This window comes from Hyperolius riggenbachi, chromosome 4 (genome assembly GCF_040937935.1).
Source record: "Hyperolius riggenbachi isolate aHypRig1 chromosome 4, aHypRig1.pri, whole genome shotgun sequence".
Taxonomy (NCBI): domain Eukaryota; kingdom Metazoa; phylum Chordata; class Amphibia; order Anura; family Hyperoliidae; genus Hyperolius; species Hyperolius riggenbachi.
The window spans coordinates 95310194-95330502 of record NC_090649.1 but is presented as its reverse complement, the minus strand read 5'-3'; the positions used below and the strand labels follow the sequence as shown (position 1 = coordinate 95330502).

Genomic DNA, 20309 nt, shown 5'->3' with positions numbered 1-20309 from the left:
AGCGCCCTTCAGGCAACAAGCACTGTGCGTGTCTATGCATTGTAAAAGTGATCAGTAACATGCATTGTTAAAGTGTTCAGTAACTGTAGACAGAGCTGTATCTATATGTATATATCTATATGTACAAGCAGCTATTCAAGGATCATAGTGTGTACACAGCTGCATTCCATATCACACCCCATCTAATGTTCTCCCAATATAATATTATCTGGCTGAAGTTGATAATTTAGTAGACTGTACATGCATTATCAAGACAGATTAAAAAAAAAAAAAAGAAAAAAAGTCTTATCTAAGATGATGACTTCACTGCACTGCATGACAATAACAGCTAAGAGAGAGAACTCAGTGAACGGAGAGGACTTATTCACTCAGAAGAGGACTATTAGTTTGCTGCAGGTATAGAGGCCAGTTTTTCAGAGCTTTATACTCCTGCTTGATAATTCCCTGTAGAATGTACATTCAGCATATCAGATCTGGGAGTGTTTCGAATCCTCCCAGCATTCCACTTTCCTCCCACAGCCCCCAAAAATACAGATAGGTTAATTGGTCCCCACAAAAAAATGGCCTTAAAGGGGATCTGAACTCTTGCACAGGACAGAAGGAAAGCACAGAGAAATGCACCATGTATGTGTTTAGAGAGTTTAGCCTGTCCAATTCCCCCTCTTTTGTGACAAATCACAACTGTAATTTGATCTCTCGGCTGGCTGCCTGACAGAGCAGCTAATTTGTAAACACAGGATGTTAACCCTTTGAAAATCGGGAAGTAGACACACTGCAGATTCATTGCAGGATTTGAATCAGCTGTAACCAATAAATATTTTCTTTAAGGGCATATTCACAGAGGGACGTTGCGTTTTAATGCGACGTTAAAGGCGCAACGTGTCTGCGTTAAGCGGTAACGCGCTGCAAGCAGTGAGCTACCACAACGCAACATGTTTCAACGTGACGATAACATTGCACTGTCAACGGCTCATAGGATTATCATTGCAGTGCCGTAAGCTGCGTTATAAGACTTTATAACGCAGCTCCGCAACGTCCCACTGTGAATGCGACCTGAAGGTTATTATGCTGTTGCTTATCTTTTAGAGCAGAGAGGATGTTCTGAGTTCAGTTCCGCTTTATCGTATATCCGAGGTGACAAAAGGACTAATCTTTAACTTACCTAAGGCTTCTTCCAGCCCCCTGGTCTGTAGGTCTTTCGCTCTCTTCCCGGTTCACTTCCTCCATCCGATGTGCAGGTCGGTGAATTGCCAGTTAGCCACTACTGCACATGCACCAGACCTGTCAGCGTGGCTCCTCCTCCTAGCCATACCTAAGTCATGCACTTTACCGGGCTGCACAGGACCACAGCAAAGGACCTACAAGACTAGAAAGGCTGCAAATAGCCCTGTAAAGTAAAAACAGCCTTGGAATGTCGATCGGTCCACAAAATCGACTAATCATCCTTAGACTGCAATATGAACATATTCCAGAGACTGACTATGGTAGGGACAGATTGTGAGCGCCTCTAAGGGAGAGTTAGTGACGTGACTGTATACTCTGTTAAGGAATGGTGGAAGATATTTGGCACTAAATACGCAATAATAATAATAATAATAAACGGAGGATTTATAAAGCCATCAGCTGATACATTTTACTTGGAAGGGCTAACATCTGGAGGTGAATCTAGCAGTGGATTATTATGAAATCTACCCATTTAGTTGCAATGCAAGTAGGAATCAGGACACCAAACATTTATATTGAGCTTTTCTCCTGGCGGACTCAAAGCACCAAAGGTGCAGCCACTAGGGTGTGGTAGGTAGTAAAAATAAAAATAAAAAGTATTGCCTTTAATGCTAAAAACTCCCTCGCAGAGTCTAGCCCGAGGTCTCTTTACTGAACAGGTGCAGGCTTACTGATCAGGAAGAGCAGAGATTCAAATCCAGGTCCTCTGTGTCAGAGCTCTTATTTTTTAACTCTCAAGCCACTAGCTAGTCAGGTAGGAAGTGAATGGATACGCATAAAAACCATGTATCCAAATGTCAGGACATAAACCAATTACTAATGATAGCAGGCTACTGGATTTTGGCTTTGGATTGGATTGTGGATTTTGGCTTGATAACAACTGGCTAGAGTTATACTTTAATGTACACTAGATTACTATTTTTAAGAGTAACTCTTCCGCCTACAAACCTGCTACTTTCACAATAGGTGACAGGTCCACTTTAACAGTGTATTCAATACCCGCTGCACTTAAAAACTGAAAATACAGTATTGTGCAGCTGGATAGCAAATAAATCCTCCAACCCATTAATCCCCTATAGTGATGCTGGCTAAGAAACAAACGTAGCATGAGGCATGACACATCCATAAAATGTAAGTGCACAGGATTAGCTGTCTCCACACTGCAGCGCGCCTGTCCAGCCAATCTCTGCTCAGGCTAGCTCTTATTTGTGTGCCCTTTCAACACACAATAATCTAAGGTTGTTTTTTAATGGCTTCCCAGGGTGTGCTGGGAGAGAAGAAGTGAGAATGTGATTGTTATAAACACACAAGCATGTGCAGGCAGGTCTGCCCAGCGGAGGAAATTCACTACGTGACCCACTGCAAAGCAAGCTAGTTAGCAACTCACAATATTGGATTGAACTACAGAGCAGAAAAGACTACGGCAGACAGGTTTTTCAGGCCCACTTTTCACAAAGATAGAGACAAGGAAATGTAAGATACTGAACAATATTAAAAATGATGTCACGCAGATAGTAAACAAAGGAGCCAGGGCAGGATAAAATTAATTAAAAACTGTTTAAAAAGGGAGGTAGCGTTGGACTAACCTCCTGGTAATAGGACACTGGATGTTTAGATTTCAAAAAACATCTCTTTATTGTTCATAATCACAAAAAACGATGGCTGAAAAACTTTAATGCAACGCATTTTGTGGGACATCCCACTTCCTCAGGCTAGATCAGTGGTCCTCAAACTAAGGCTTGCGGGCCTAATGTGGCCCCCTAAGGCTTTTTTACCAGCCCCCGACACACAAAATGTATTATAGATGCGGTCAGCTACATCTTTAAATATTGGTGGTCCACATATAGAATGAAGCCAGAAAGCAGTAATTTGCTGGTTTCCAATCAAATTCCACATCAGGCGACACTGTTGTCCAATTCGACTGCATGTTGTCACCTGGGAATGCTTCACTGTCTGGCCCTTAAAGACTTCTACATCATTTTATGTATACTCCGGCCCAAAGGCGTAGGAATCACCATAGCAACCATAGCAGGTGCTATGGGGCCCCAACGACACTAGGGGGCCCTGCTGGCAGCAGAGGACTTTTTTATATATGCATATTTTAATAAAATATAACCTCTCTAACCTCCCCTAGATCTCCCCACCAACACACAGCTGCACTCGAATCTCCCCTTCCCCCAGGTCACCAAGTAGCAGCCAGAGAAAGAGGGGGACTACTTTTCCTCAGTCTTCTGACACATGTATCCCTCCCTGGCCATGCCAACAATTAACTTGTAGTTCCGGCCAGGGAGGCGTGGCTGTTGCTGCACCGCAGGGAGGGACTTCAGGAAGTGTGTACAGGCTGTTTTCAGAGAGAGAAGAAGACATTTGTGTGCTACACAGCTTATAACAGATAGGGTTGCCAGGTGTCCGGTTTTACACCGGACAGTCCGGTTTTTGGCCCCTGTGTCCGGTGTAAAAAAACATGCTAAACCGGACAATTAAGTTGTCCGGTTTTAGCGCCCCCCGCAGCGCAGGAGGAGAACAGCGCAGCAGAGAGAGAGCTGGGAGCAGCGGTGGAGAAGGGGGGCAATCTCCCCCCCCTTCCCTCACCTTAGGGTGCTCTCTCTCCCCCGCTGTCTCCTCCAATATGAAGTGCAAGCTGGCGGGTGGCTGCGGGCGGAACTTACCTCTGTGTCGCTCCAGCGCCGGAAGTTCGGGTCCCGCAGCCGCTGAGAGAGATTTGACTCAAAAAAGATCCGGATCAAAGATCCGAATCATTCATGAGCCGGACAACACTATCAGTCTGAATAGTGTTGTCCGGCTCATGAATGATTCGGATCTTTGATCCGGATCTTTTTTGAGTCAAATCTCTCTCAGCGGCTGCGGGACCCGAACTTCCGGCGCCTGCGACAGAGGTAAGTTCCGCCCGCCACCCGCCAGCCTGCTGCACATGATGGAGGAGACAGCAGGGGAGAGAGACAGCACCCTAAGGTGAGGGAAGGCAAGGGGGGGGGGAGATTGCCCCCCTTCTCCACTGCTGCTCCCAGCTCTCTCTCTGCACTGTTCTCCTCCTGCGGGGGCGGGGGGCACCTGGCTACCTATTCTGGGCACATATAGCCCCTGGCTACCTATTCCGGGCACATATACCCCCTGGCTACCTATTCTGGGCACATATAGCCCCTGGCTACCTATTCTCTGGGCACATATAGCCCCTGGCTACCTATTCTGGGCACATATAGCCCCTGGCTACCTATTCCGGGCACATATAGCCCCTGGCTACCTATTCCGGGCACATATAGCCCCTGGCTACCTATTCCGGGCACATATAGCCCCTGGCTACCTATTCCGGGCACATATACCCCCTGGCTACCTATTCTGGGCACATATAGCCCCTGGCTACCTATTCTGGGCACATATAGCCCCTGGCTACCTATTCTGGGCACATATAGCCCCTGGCTACCTATTCTGGGCACATATAGCCCCTGGCTACCTATTCTGGGCACATATAGCCCCTGGCTACCTATTCTGGGCACATATAGCCCCTGGCTACCTATTCTGGGCACATATAGCCCCTGGCTACCTATTCCGGGCACATATAGCCCCTGGCTACCTATTCTGGGCACATATACCCCCTGGCTACATATACTGGGACATTTACACCCCTGCCTACATATACTGGGACATATATACCCCCTGGCTACATATACTGGCCACATATATCCCTGGCTACATATACTGGGAACACTGGCTGTTTGTCATTATGTGCATTTAGTGGTGAAAAGCTGTCTCTTTTGTGCATTTACTGGTGAAAAGCTGTCTCTTATTATGTGCATTTACTGGTGAAAAGCTGTGTCTTATTATGTGCATTTACTGGTGAAAAGCTGTCTCTTGTGCATTTACTGGGGAAAAGCTGTCTCTTATTATGTGCATTTACTGGCGAAAAGGTGTCTCTTATAATGTGCATTTACTGGTGAAAAGCTGTCTCTTATGTGCAGTTACTGGTGAAAAACTGTCTCTTATGTGCACTGGACCAGTACTACTGGTGAGGACAGTTAGTGACATGGCTATGTACTCTGTAATGTGCTGCAGAAGATGTCAGTGCGATATAAATACTATAATTTTTTTTTAAAAAAAAGCCCATTGCTTAGCCCCACTCTACATAAAAGTGCGCTTCTGACTCCGCCCCTAACTCCACCCCTAACTCCACCCCCTGTCCGGTTTTCTCCATCAGCCGACCTGGCAACCCTAATAACAGATAGAGATGGGAAGTTCGGATCTTTTCAATGATCCGGATGATTCGAATCGGATCATTGAAGAGATCCGGATCTTTGATCCGAATCTCGGATCATTTTACTACCGGAAGCATTCGGGGGTGAAATGAACAGCAGGACAGGTCTGTGGACAGGAGAAGGGGAGGGAGTGGACACACAGAGAAGGGGAGAAGATGGACAGAGGGCAGGGAGTGGACAGAGAAGGGAGGAGGGACGAGCAGAGAGCAGAAATGTTTGCACGTAATACCCACATGCTGAAGTCATATGCTTTACATATATTTCACCTATATGCTCAGCTCATCTGTACACTTTGAAAGAAAAGGTCGCACAGTGAAAGAAAGCATTCCCAGAAGATAAGTGCAGCTGTTTAGTGCCGAGTGCAGGAGGATTATATTGCCTTTCAATCACACTGTCTGCAAAGTTACTGAGCTGTGCTGAGCCAAAAGCTTCCAATGTGTTCACTGTGTACAACTACGGAACAGACAGCCTATAATGGGCAGCACGTTATAGCCAGTATGTGTGCTCTACACATATCTGGCAGTGGCACCCATGTCCCCTCTCTCTCATCTACCTGTCTCCCTGCAAGGCTGCCTCCCTTCCAACAGAGCGATCCATCTCTGCTCTGCTTCCAGGACCCGCTGCCCGCTGAGAGGGGGCATGTCGCTCCTGGCCCCGCCCCTTTTGCGATCCGAATCACTCATTTTGATGATTCGGATGATCGACTCATAAAATAGATTCGGATCAAAGATCCGAATCGTTCATGATCCGGACAACACTAATAACAGACAGCACTGAGATGTTTGCAGACTGCCTGTCCCTGGACTGCCTCTCTCCCTCTAGATTGTCTTTATCATCAACAGTACCAGAAAGCAGGAATCTGACCTCACATGGCAGACAGTGAATAGCAGGTACAGGCAGCTCTGCAGTTACCAGAGACAGCACAGATCTGAGAGGCAGAAGCAGTCAGAACAGCACAGGCAATCCTTGGTGAGTCTGCACATGGTGTGTCACTGTATACCATGCTGCCCAGTCAGTCTTCTAGCAAAATCTTACACCATAACAGTTTGTTGCCCTCTATACTAGCTGCAGGATCCTGCTAACATTAAAGTATATTTGCTGCAAGATCCTGCTACCCATTAAATTGAGTATATCCGAGGTTTTAGGTGAAGGGGTGGGAAGACATTAGACTTAACTGGAGCTTTTCCATCCTCTAGCAGTCTATACTGTCCCTTAATGTAGTTCCGCTGCCCTCCATGGTGCTGCTGTTCTCTCTGAAAGATCCCTGACCACAGCAGTGGTTGTGGGCTACTGTGCATGCGCGGTCCATGCGCCTCTCTTGATCACTTGTGCTCGGATGTGCCTCATCCACGAATTCGGAAATCCGCGTGGTTGCAAAAAAAAATCCGCATTCGGCCCAGCCGCATGCGGATTTTCGTCCGCGTCCACGCAACCACGCGGATTTTTTCCCGTGAATGGCGTAATCACGCGCGGATTCACGCCCGGAGGCGGATTTTCTTTTAACGTTAATAACAAAGCCCCCATACATGCTACAGTCCCCCAAATAGCATGGATTATCGAGGTGATAAGGGGCAACATAACTTCAACATAAAAAATTCCCCCAAAAATTTTTTTTCTAGAGAAAATGGATTTTAAAGTGAAATCAACACTTTAAATGGGGCTATTAATTGGTAATAAGTGGTTTTAAAAAGGGATATACGCGTTAAGCAGTCAAAGAGGTGAAGGCGAGTTCCAATGGCACTTGGCGGCGAAGGTACCGCTGGAGGAGGATGAGTGGCTGACGGCAAAAAGGCTCCAGAGAGGTTTTTGTAATTTTTTTTTTTGCAGCAATTAGCAATGACATCGCAGCAGAGTTGTCAGTGGACACGGGCAGTGTGAACGCAGAGTGCAGTGGTGGTAGCGACTGAGTCAGGAGAAGGACTATGCGGGCGGTCAGTTCAGCAGCACAGAAGGACCACGGCAACATACTGGTGGTAGTAGTAGCAGCACAGCGTCATAGTGCTGGCCAAAAAATTAAATGCACCCGGTGACCAGGGCAGTGTGAACGCAGAGTGTAGTAGCGACTGAGTCAGGAGGACAAAGCGGGCGGTCAGTTCAGCAGCAGCAGCACAGTAGTAGTAGCCCAGCGTCATAGTGCTGGCCAAAAAATTAAATGCACCCGGCGACCCGGGCAGTGTGAACGCAGAGTGTAGTAGCGACTGAGTCAGGAGGACAAAGCGGGCGGTCAGTTCAGCAGCAGCAGCACAGTAGTAGTAGCACAGCGTCATAGTGCTGGCCAAAAAATTAAATGCACCCGGCGACCCGGGCAGTGTGAACGCAGAGTGTAGTAGCGACTGAGTCAGGAGGACAAAGCGGGCGGTCAGTTCAGCAGCAGCAGCACAGTAGTAGTAGCACAGCGTCATAGTGCTGGCCAAAAAATTAAATGCACCCGGTGACCCGGACAGTGTGAACGCAGAGTGTAGTAGCGACTGAGTCAGGAGGACAAAGCGGGCGGTCAGTTCAGCAGCTCAGAAGGAGGACCATGGCAACTTACTGGTAGTAGTACCAGAACACCAAAAAATTAACCAAGGTAGGCACTAGGCAGGTAGTAAATGTCTTTATAAAGGCAGGCATAGTTAACAACAGCACATGCAGCAGCCACTTCATGTCCCCCTGTGTCCGACAATAGGGGCCAGGAACTCACCTTCCACCCAAGCCTGGTTGATTTTCAGGAAGGTGAGTTTGTCCACAGAGGCGTGGGAGAGCCGAGAGCGCTTCTCTGTGACCACGCCACCGGCCGCACTAAAGCATCTCTCTGAGAGGACACTGGAAGGAGGGCAGGATAGGAGTTCCAGGGCGTACTGGGAAAGCTCGCTCCAGATGTCCAGTCTCTTGACCCAGTACTCCAAGGGGTCCACGGGGCTGTCGGTGTCATTGAGCCCGCTGGATGACCCCATATAGTCAGACACCATGGTGGTCAGTCGTTGCTTGTGCTGGTTGGTGGTGGATGCTGTGGCGGGCACCTCTGTTCTGGGCTGCTGCACTGCATACAGGCTCTTGCTTAGGCTCTTCAGGTCTCCGGGGCGCCAGTTGCTGCTGCTGCTGGTGGTTGTTGTTGTGCTGCTAGTGGCAATGGCAGGCACCTCTTGCTGGCTTGGCAGAGCAGTTACAGTGGGGGTGGAATGCTGGGGGAATGCTTCCAGTAGTCTGTGCACAAGGGCCTCCTTCAACTCCCTTGTGCGTTGCTCGGTGGTGGATGGCGTCATTAGGTCTCCCAGCTTCCCCTTCAGACGGGGATCAAGCATCAAGGTAATCCAGATGTCCTCCCTTGAACGCATCTGGATCACCCGGGGGTCCCTGCGAAGGCAGCGCAACATGTGCACAGCCATGGGAAACAAGTGGGCCCTGCCAGCAAGATCTTCCTCGTCCTCGCCATTGTCCCATAACGCATGCCTGTCCTCTTCCTGTGCCATGTCGTTGTCCTCCTCAAACCGCCATCCACGTACAACGCCTGCTGCACTCTGCTCCTCCTCCTCATTCAGGTTAGGGACCTCCAACTCTTCCACTACCTGCTGTGAGCCGCCCTCTGAGCTGGACTGTGCTGCCATCTGCTCCTGTTCTTCCAACTGCCTCAGGGCTTCATCCCCACGCTCAATTAAATTGTCCATTGCCTGCTCCAGTAGACAAACCAAGGGCACCCACTGGCACACAGAGGCCCGCTCCTCACTGACCATCTTGGTTGCCTCCAGGAAGGGACTCAGCACCAGGCATACTTGCTGCATCAGTGTCCACTGAGTGGCAGTAATCATGGGGACTTGCTGGTTGCTGGGGACACTTGGGTCTAGCATGTAGGCCCTAAGAGCCAGCCTGTGCTGACACAGCCGCTCCAACATGGCCAGAGTCGAATTCCAGCGAACTGGCATGTCGATGATCATCCGGTGTTGTGGCCTTCCATACTGCTGCTGTAAGGTGGACAAGAGTGCAGAGGCAGTGGCTGACAGGCGGAAAAAGCGTACCACCGCCCGGGCATCCTGCAGCAGCTCGCTCATCCCCTGGTAGGTGCGCAAGAAGCGCTGAACCACAAGATTGAGCACGTGGGCCAAGCAGGGGATGTGCTGGAGGTTTCCCTGCTGCACTGCTGCCACCAGGTTGGCCCCGTTATCGGCTGCCACATACCCCACTTCCAGGCCTCTGGGGGTCAGCCACCTCCGCTCCTGCTTCCTGAGGGCGGCCAGGACGTTGGTGGCCGTAAGCCTCTCCTTTCCCAGGGTCACCAATTTTAAAAGGGCTTGGCAGTGCCGAGGCTTGGCGCTGCTGCTGCCGAGGCGGGCTTGCTTTCCGGGTGCAGAGGGAGTGTCGTGACAGGACCCTTCTGCATCCCCCCTGATCCCGCGTGGTGGCACCACTAGCTGGGCTGATGCGCTCTTGTCCTCCCTCCCTTCCATCAGTGTCACCCAGTGGGCCGTAAAGGACAGGTAGCGACCTGTCCCAAATCTGCTGCTCCACGAGTCCATGGTCACGTGGACCCGCTTGCCCACAGAGTAGTCCAGGGAACGGGCCACGTTTTCCACCGCAAACTTGTGGAGTGCTGGGATCGCGCTCCTGCTGAAATAGTGGCGACTGGGGACTTGCCACTCGGGGATGCCAAATTGGAGCAGCGTCCGCATGACGCTCCCCTCCTGCACCAGGGAGTAGGGAAGCAGCTGTGATGCCATGGCCCGGGCCAGCAAGCCATTTAGTTTGCGGATCCGCCTGTGGCTTGGAGGCAGAGGCTTGGTCAGACCCTGAAAGGTGTCGCTCAGCAGGGTCTGACGACGCTGGGATGCAGGGGAGACAGAGAAGAGAGACGAACACTGGCTGCCAGCCTCAATGTCTGTGTCCTGAGCAGCCGAGGTGGAAGAGCGCTTGCGTGCTACTACTGCTGCTGCTGTGGGGGATTCACGACCCTGAGGGAGGGAGGATGCTGCTGCGCTGGTGGGCCTTCTGCTCTCAGGAACCCCTGCCAGCAGTGCCTGCTTCCTCTTAAAGTCCGCATACTCGCGGCAGTGACGGCTTCTCAGGTGGCCCTGGAGGGATGAGGTACCCATCTTGCTCAGACTTTTCCCACGGCTCAATCTTTTGCTGCATAACCTGCACACCGCATACCTTTTGTCATCAGTACATTCCTCAAAGCAATCCCACACTGGTGACTTTAATTTACTGCGGCCCCCACTAGCAGAGGGTGCAGCGGAGCAATGTGTGATAGTAGTTGCCGGGGGTTGCATGGTGGTGGTGCCGGCTGAAGCAGTGTCCTGTCTACTTCCTCCACGCCCACTGCTGCCGATGCCCCTGCCCCTGCCTGACATATGGCGATATCCTTGCCTAGGCCGAGGTGACTCGTCATCCTGCTCTGACCATTCTTCCACGGACTCAGCAGGCTGCACATAGTTAGGGTCCACAACGTCATCATCAGCAGCATCATCATAATCCAGCTCTTCCTCTGACTCCCCCGCCTCCTCTTCTGTCCCTACATCCCCAGACACAGACCCCTCTTCTTCATCACCAGAACTCAACAACGCTTGTGATTGTGGCCCGATCTCAATCTCTGCCACATCAGTCCCCAGTAAGTCCTGTGCTTCTTGCATCAGCAGGTTCCCAGATGCCGGACTGAGGGACAGAACGCTGTCATCCTGGGAGGGCTGCTGACCAGTGGGTGCTGGGGTGGATGTCACAACAAGCGTGGGATGTTGGCTGCTGCTGCTACTGCTTGGAGTGGTGCTCACAGTAGAGGTCTGGGAGGAAGTCATGATGTCCATGAGTACGTCAGGTTCCATTTGCTCAACCACCACACGGGGACCAGAAACTTTGAAATATTTGGACAATGGCGTCCGCTGACTCGGCCCAGGCTTTGCTGCCCCCTTTTCTGCTGCATCACGACCACGTACAGCTGGGCGTCCTCTCCCTGGACGTGGAGCAGTCCCAGAAGTGGCTGAGGCAATTGAACTTCCTTTCCTCTCACCCCGCGAAACCCTGCCAGACATGTTGCTAGTAATGAATCACTGGATGCAGTGGGCACAGTACAAGGTCACTGAAGGATGCAGTGGGCACAGCACAAGGTCACTGAAGGATGCAGTGGCCACAGTACAAGGTCACTGAAGGATGCAGTGGGCACAGCAGTGGGCACCGGATATACAACTAGGTCACTGAAGGATGCAGTGGCCACAGTACAAGGTCACTGAAGGATGCAGTGGGCACTGGATATACAACTAGGTCACTGAAGGATGCAGTGGACACAGTACAAGGTCACTGAAGGATGCAGTGGGCACAGCAGTGGGCACTGGATATACAACTAGGTCACTGAAGGATGCAGTGGGCACAGTACAAGGTCACTGAAGGATGCAGTGGGCACAGTACAAGGTCACTGAATGATGCAGTGGGCACAGCAGTGGGCACTGGATATACAACTAGGTCACTGAAGGATGCAGTGGGCACAGTACAAGGTCACTGAAGGATGCAGTGGGCACAGTACAAGGTCACTGAAGGATGCAGTGGGCACAGCAGTGGGCACTGGATATACAACTAGGTCACTGAAGGATGCAGTGGCCACAGTACAAGGTCACTGAAGGATGCAGTGGGCACAGTACAAGGTCACTGAAGGATGCAGTGGGCACAGTACAAGGTCACTGAAGGATGCAGTGGGCACAGCAGTGGGCACTGGATATACAACTAGGTCACTGAAGGATGCAGTGGGCACAGTACAAGGTCACTGAAGGATGCAGTGGGCACAGTACAAGGTCACTGAAGGATGCAGTGGGCACAGTACAAGGTCACTGAAGGATGCAGTGGGCACTGGATATACAACTAGGTCACTGAAGGATGCAGTGGGCACAGTACAAGGTCACTGAAGGATGCAGTGGGCACAGCAGTGGGCACTGGATATACAACTAGGTCACTGAAGGATGCAGTGGGCACAGTACAAGGTCACTGAAGGATGCAGTGGGCACAGTACAAGGTCACTGAAGGATGCAGTGGGCACAGTACAAGGTCACTGAAGGATGCAGTGGGCACAGCAGTGGGCACTGGATATACAACTAGGTCACTGAAGGATGCAGTGGCCACAGTACAAGGTCACTGAAGGATGCAGTGGGCACAGCAGTGTGCACTGGATATACAACTAGGTCACTGAAGGATGCAGTGGGCACAGTACAAGGTCACTGAAGGATGCAGTGGGCACAGTACAAGGTCACTGAAGGATGCAGTGGGCACAGTACAAGGTCACTGAAGGATGCAGTGGGCACAGCAGTGGGCACTGGATATACAACTAGGTCACTGAAGGATGCAGTGGCCACAGTACAAGGTCACTGAAGGATGCAGTGGGCACAGCAGTGGGCACTGGATATACAACTAGGTCACTGAAGGATGCAGTGGGCACAGTACAAGGTCACTGAAGGATGCAGTGGGCACAGTACAAGGTCACTGAAGGATGCAGTGGGCACAGTACAAGGTCACTGAAGGATGCAGTGGGCACAGCAGTGGGCACTGGATATACAACTAGGTCACTGAAGGATGCAGTGGCCACAGTACAAGGTCACTGAAGGATGCAGTGGGCACAGCAGTGGGCACTGGATATACAACTAGGTCACTGAAGGATGCAGTGGCCACAGTACAAGGTCACTGAAGGATGCAGTGGGCACAGCAGTGGGCACTGGATATACAACTAGGTCACTGAAGGATGCAGTGGGCACACAAGGATGTCACACTGTGTAATGAGATGCTCATATGCCAGCGAGCGAGCGAGCAGTGGGCACTGGGCACGGCACAAGGTCACTGACAGAATGAATGAACAGCGCTGGCAGAGAGTGGCGGCGCCGGCGGTGTGACTGGCTGCCTGCAAATAGTACAAGTGTATAACTGTCACTGGAATATACAAGTGAACACTGCAGCTGCACTAACCTGCCTGCCTGCACTCTACACACAGATAATCCCCACTCCCACTACACTGCAGCACTGAACCTGCCTGCACAGCACTACACACAGTTAAATAATCACTAGACTCCCACACTCCCACTACACTACACTGACTACAACTAACTACAGCAATCACTCACTGACTAGCTAACTGTGTACAGTATAAGAGCAGTGTTAGCAAAAAAAACGCTTTGTTTTTAACACAATAAATGCACTTGCTCAAACAATGGCCTGGAGATAATCCTCTCAGCACCACAGTCTAGTAGCAAGAACAGAGCTTTTCCATCATGGCCGCCGCTTTATATTCAGAAGGGGAGTGCATAGCTCCCCTCCTGTGATTGGTTGCTAGGGCCTGGCTGGGGCACTCTGATTGGCCTGCAATGTGTCACTTCCGCATAGTTTGACGCATTTCCGCAAACCACGACTTCAGCCCCGGGTTTCACGAGCGTGAATGCGGATTTCTGTCCGCATTCACGCGAAGCCGAAGTAGATTTTCGTGGTTGAAAATCTATTCATGGATTTTCGTGTCCGAGGCGGAATGCGTCAAAATGGTCGTGAATCCACGCGTAAGCGTGATCACGACCTGGCGGTGAGCACCACTGCTCTTGATTATGCTCCCATAGCCAGAAGCATTCTGCGCTTTCACAGTTCACAAAGACAAACTAAGCAAGTGCAGAATGCTCCCATGTACATGAGTTTGATCAGGAGAGACATGCCTGAACATCCAGAGTAGCCAATGAGCGGTAGGGGGTCTCCCAGAGGGACAGCGGCACCCTGGAGAAAGACGAAGATACAGCGAGGCACCTGATGGAAGACTGCAAGAGGCAAGTACATTTAATCCTCCTCACCTCGGTTATCCTTTAAAGGAGTTATCAGGCTGTTTTAAGTAAAATAAGTGCTACTTACCCGGGGCTTCCTCCAGCCCCAAACTCCCAGCATGTCCCTCACCGCAGCTCCGCCATCAGCCATTCGCTGCAGCTCCCTCCCGGTCCCCGGCGATGACGTCAGGGCGACCTCCAGGTCGGCCTGTACTGCGCCTGCGTGAACGGCGCTGTCAATCAATGCCACGTGGACCGGAGCAGACTGCGCAGGCGCAGAACTACTGCGCCTGCACAATACGCTACAAACCACGTGGCGTTGATTGACAGAGCCGTTCACGCAGGCACAGTACAGGCCGACCTGGAGGCCGCCCTGACGTCATCGCCGGGGACCAGGACGGAGCTGCGGCAAACGGCTGATGGCGGAGATGCGGTGAGGGACATGCTGGGAGCTTGGGGCTGGAGGAAGCCCCGAGTAAGTAGCACTTATTTTATTTAAAACAGCCTGATAACGCCTTTAACCTCCTTAGTGGTAATCCCAAGTCAGGCTCAGGTTGGAAACTTGCAGCTCAGAGCGTTAAAGGGAACCTAAACTGAGAGGGATATGGATGTTTTCTTTTAAACAATACCATTTGCTGGGTAGTCCTGCTGATCTCTGTGGCTGCAGTAGTGGCTGAATTACAGACTTGAAACCAGCATGCAGCTTATTCAGTCTGACTGCAGTCAGAGCACCTGATCTCCATGCTTGTTCAGGGGTTGTGGCTGATAGCATTAGAGACACAGAATCAGCAGTAGAATCAGGCAACTCGTATTATTTTAAAAGGAAAAATCCATATCCTCAGTTTAGGTTACCTTTAACACCAAGCTGGATCCAAGGGAGGTGTGTAATGTGCAGGGCTGCCGTAGATCTATCTAGTGGTATGATTTTTAAGGTCTAAAACCATGTGAAAAAATTGCACCGCTTTCAGACACTTAAATCTGGAGATAATCGTAACGCCAAGGAGGTTAAAGTTTGCTCACTCTGGAATATTGTACACACACAAGAGGACTGTCACCTGGCAGGAATCAGGATTGATCCCTTGGGCAACAGATTGGGGCCCAATGCTGTACAGACATGTCACTAGCTTACAAACTAGTAATATGTCTGTTTCTAAGTAGGGAGGGTGGAGGGATGACAAGCAGCACATGACGGAGAAGCTTCCCACAGGCAAGGTGAGAGGGAGTACAACACAATTGAGGGCTGCTTGACACCCAAAACACCATAGTAATAAAAGGTGTTGCTAGCCTGTAGGCTAGCAACATGTCTGTGCAGCACTTGGTCTCATACTCTGGGCCACAATACTATCAAAAACACAAAAGAGTAATAGCAGTGACCTGCCTAAATGTTATGCAAGCACAATAAGATATTACATTTAAAACATTACTTAATGATACAGAAAACTGTGGCCATACTAAACTCTAAACTTCTGGCTAAAATAAACTCTATCCTCAGGTCCCGACCATGCACCTGCATGCATATACAATGAATGACTAATTTTGATAGAGTAAACATCTCATATAGTAAACTACTTGGCCAGGTCCCTTGGATTTTACTGTAAAGGGATTCATTTTTATGCTGTACCATAAAATCCTGTCACCCAGGTCAAATATTATGGACAGTATGGGGGTATGTAAAACAGCAGCCTATGGTGCCCATAAGGGTCAGTGGTGATGCCCATCAATGTCAGTTCCATTATAGATCCTGATGGACGGCAGACAATATCACCAAGTGGACTCGCATAAATGGCAGTAAATGGACTACTTAAATGACAGTTGTAGCGAGAGGTATATGGAGGCCGTCATATTTATTACCTGTTAAATAATACCAGTTGCCAGGCAACCCTGCTAATCTATTTGGCTGCAGTAGTGGCTGAATCACACCAGAAACAAGAATGCAGCTAATTTTTTTTTTTTGGGGGGGGGGCCCCAATCAAAATTTTGCTATGGGGCCCCATGATTTCTAACTACGCCCCTGCTCCGGCCCCCCAGCAGTCTGAAGTATGTTGACCTGGCCCTCGACCCAAAACGTTTGGGGACCCCTGGGCTATATTGTGGAGCATCTATCTGCTGCAGGAGGGGGACAACATGGACGCCGTTCCAGGAAACCTGCCGGGACAGCATCTGAAGAGGCCTTTGCTGGACCCTGGGACTGGTGAGTATAACAGGCATAGATGGACTACCCTTCAGTACTTTTCTTGAAAGCTAGTTCAATACATACAGCTTGCTGTCCTTCCACTCAGCACCAGCATGACTGTCAGGACTCAGCAAGGTCACCAGGCTGCAACAATACAGGTATAAGGAGGTGACAGATACAGGGATGGGCTGGGGAAGGTATGCGTTGTATTAACTACACAGCAAGAGAGCTATAAGGACGGTTTACTGATGGATGGGCACCCTGGAGCAGTGCACACATACAGTAATTATGTTTCAGCTTACACTGTAAAGGAAAAATAGATTCAGCCCATCCACACTTGGGACGGCTATTGCCAAACTGCACAATAAAAAGTCATTAAAAATTAAAGGTATGGAAACATTAAAATAGCATTCCAAATTGCGAATTTGTTTTCAAAACAGCTACCAAGGGTTACGTACAATAAGAAGTGTTTGTTATTCACTCTAGTTGTGCTCTTATGTTACAATACAGATCCGCTTTTTCCTCCCTAACGGCATTCCTAACCCCAAAAAACTGCAAGTGGTAATCCTGCGCCTGGGTCGGGGCAATCGCTGGGCAGGTTACTATGCAGAACAGCACTTTTTACTTACTTTCTTGGTATCGGGCCAGTTTCCTTCATGTCCACCGGGGCTCTCGATCCCTCGGGTGAGATCGGAGTCTGTCAAGTGACGAAAGACGGCGATCTTACCATAGGGGTAGAGCACCACCCGGAGGACAGGAGGAAGAAATGCAGTGCTGGATCCCAGGGAGGTGAGTAATGTGCAGGGGCTGCCTAAAGTGATTTAAGGAGGGGGGGGGGATGGGGGGTGCTGGCATTCGAATTAGGAATGAATTTAGGATCTACAAGGGAAAGAAATGCACCACTTATAGATCATACAATGCAGAATTAATTAACTCAGAGGATTCCCTCTCCTTAGGCAAGTGTTTCTGAGCCCGCGTTCTCTTCAAGGCGGCAGGATTTGTAGTCAGCATAGCATTGTCAGTAAGGAAACTTTTAGGTTCCTTTAGCTTCCTATAATGAAGTGCTAGTGGTTCTGGTTCACCCTGACCCAACTACATACTCTGCAGGGCTCCATTTAGGTCAACTCAGCTTTCATCCCTGTACAATAAGCAATGCACACATTGGTGTGTAAACCAGGAGGATGGCAAACAGCAAAAATCCACAGCAAAAAAAGGTAAAAAGTTTGAAATGCTTACATTAGGAGATGGTTCTTTCTGTTCATATCTTATGTCTTCTTTCCCATTGGCTTCCACCTCTTTCAGATGATATGATCTGCCTTCAATGAAAGCAATATAGTCTTTATAAGAGCATAACGGGCCTGCCAGGATGCCCATGAAATTACAGCAGTAACTTAAATACTCCAGTAGACTTGGCATGCGTCTGTAATTCAAACACAAGCAGCTGGTGAGATGCATTGCTTTGTACGGAAAATGGAAACAATAAAAAGAAAAATAAATGGCTATATTTACAACGCTACAGTCATGGTGGGTGGCAAACAGAGCTGAATCTTACACACTGGAGGATAGTAAAACTAGCCATACATCTGGCGATGATGGGCAGATCCGTCCTAGAGACAAATCTATCTCTGATGGAATCTGGCATCAGGCTGATTCCCAATCGATTTCAGCATGAAACATCTCGGGAATCGGCCGAGTCCACCACTGCACCCCAGTGTATAAATGTACCCTTGTGTGTGTATTTACATATTACCTGTCCTGAGTTGCCCACGGCGCACTGACCATCCGTCTTCGGGATCCCCCACTCTTCTATAAGTGGTATGCACCCCACCAGCGTATACCACGTGGTGTGTGTAACAACACACCCCCGCCACGTTCTGCATGTATACCACTAATGGAGAGTGGGAGGTCCCGGTGACAGATTGGGACCGCGCCGTGGGCGACACAGGACAGGTTATGTAGAAATGTACACACGGTGTGGGGGGGGGGGGGGGGCATCCCGATATTACTCGCTGTTACCGTCACGCACCCGATTGACCACGACACCCTGACATCTTGCAGCATGCCCAATCAATACATGCGACCAGTTTCGGCTTGGAATTGTTGGCATCGTTGATCCGGCATGCTCTTGTCGGAACCGATTTTCATCAGATTTGATAATTATCGAATTGGATGGTCGATTGGCCACCAAGTCGAGAGAAGTATGGCCACCTTAAGATATCTGAGTTGCCTGTAGAAGCCAATCAAATAAAAGTTAAGCTTATCTAGTGATGGTGGACAGAAAATGCTAATATTCGCCAACTCAAGCTGTATTTTCATGCTTTCAGGCAGGGGTCCCACTTGCTGAAATCGCATGTGTTTTGCGGCATGCAATAAAAAAAAAACACGCACAGTCGCAATCGTAATAGAAGTCAATGGCCTGATTGGAAATCGGAAATTCTTTGGTGTTTTCTCTCATATTTTGTTTCAACCTTTTAAAACCAGACAGATATCTGCTTCTTTCCGAACGACATACGCTTTCCCAGTTAATAGGGAAAATCAACAACTAATGTATAAAAACTCCTATGGAAAAAAACAATTGCAGAGTGCTGGAAAATCCAAAATCGCACAGAAAAACACAGAACCAAGTGTGACCCGTGCCTCATTGTTTCATGTCAGTCGTCCCCTCCCCCCCCTGCCCCCCCCCCCCCACAAAAAAAAAAGATGGGAATTATATTTAAAGCACTAGTTCACTTTCCCCTTTTTGATGCATAGGATAGTAAAGTTGCATTCATGAGCAATGCATGTTTTTTTGTATTGCACACCTGTACATTTTCCAATAAAGATTTATGAAATACCTCATGGCTAGCTCCTGTAATTCCTTCTTGCTAGCAAGAAGCAGATCACCTGACTCCACCCACCTCTTTCCACTGCTATAAGAAATTACATGTTTGTGGCCAGCATAGCAGCTACAGTTCCTCCCTGATCAGCGGGTAGTAAAGCATTCCCAGCTTCCCACACTCTCCCTAGGTCCATAGAATTGTTTGGGCAGTGAGTTGACATGCAGAATTATTCTGCAATGTAACTGAGCACTGTGAACTAGCCCTAACCCTATAAAGGACTTCCAATGTGAATATGATTTAAAAGATTCTACTCACCGGGTGCTTCTTCCAGCCCCTAGCAGCAGTCTCAGTCCCTCACTGCAGCTCCGGTCTTCCATATTGTCCCGCTGGCCGCTGGTTAAGATGACATGGATGCGCAGGTACGAATGCCAGCACAGGCGCGGAAGAGCCGACCTGAAGACACGGTCACAATCTTTACCAGCGGCAAGCAGAACAACACTGAGGACCAGGGCTGCGGCAAGGGACAGACTGCTGCTAGGGGCTGGAAGAAGCCCCAGGTGAGTAAAATCTTTTTAATCATATTCACATTGGAAGTCCTTTAAGTGCTCCTGGAGTCCCTGCAAAGTGAACAAACTTGTACATTTCATTTTTGTAGGATTTCCATAAATTGTAATGAAGATTTTTTTGTCCATAAAAGTTATCATGCTTTAGCTAATCTTTTACAGCAGGGGTCAGGAACCTTTTTGGCTGAGAGAGCCATAAACGCCACATATTTTAAAATCCAATTCTGAGAATGCCATACAATATGTTTCAAACTGGCACAGTGCATTCGCAGCAGAGGGCTCATGTCCCTGTTGCCACGGTGATGTATATACAGTTGATCCTCCAGGTAGCGGAAGTGTCAGACATGTCTTCAACTTCTCTTGGGTTTCAGCAATTTCCCAGAGAGACAGACAGGAGAAATACCGACTAACAGCTTGTATAATTAGCTAGCTGACTTGGGGGTTGATACACTTTGTAGGACGAGATCCCCGCACTTTGGCCCAAAAGGCTGCCTGTCAAGTGACAGGCAGCTTAT

At 49.4% G+C, this 20309-nt stretch overlaps 1 protein-coding gene across 2 annotated transcripts in view; it reads right to left on the bottom strand.

Moving 5' to 3' along the window:
* MBOAT2 (membrane bound O-acyltransferase domain containing 2) overlaps positions 1 to 20309 on the bottom strand; it is a 271358-nt gene that overhangs the window by 21454 nt on the left and 229595 nt on the right. For both annotated transcript variants that reach the window (XM_068280328.1, XM_068280329.1), the window contains exon 7: positions 17649 to 17832. In XM_068280328.1, the coding sequence (XP_068136429.1) occupies positions 17649 to 17832 (184 nt within the window). The remainder of the gene's footprint in view (positions 1 to 17648; positions 17833 to 20309) is intronic.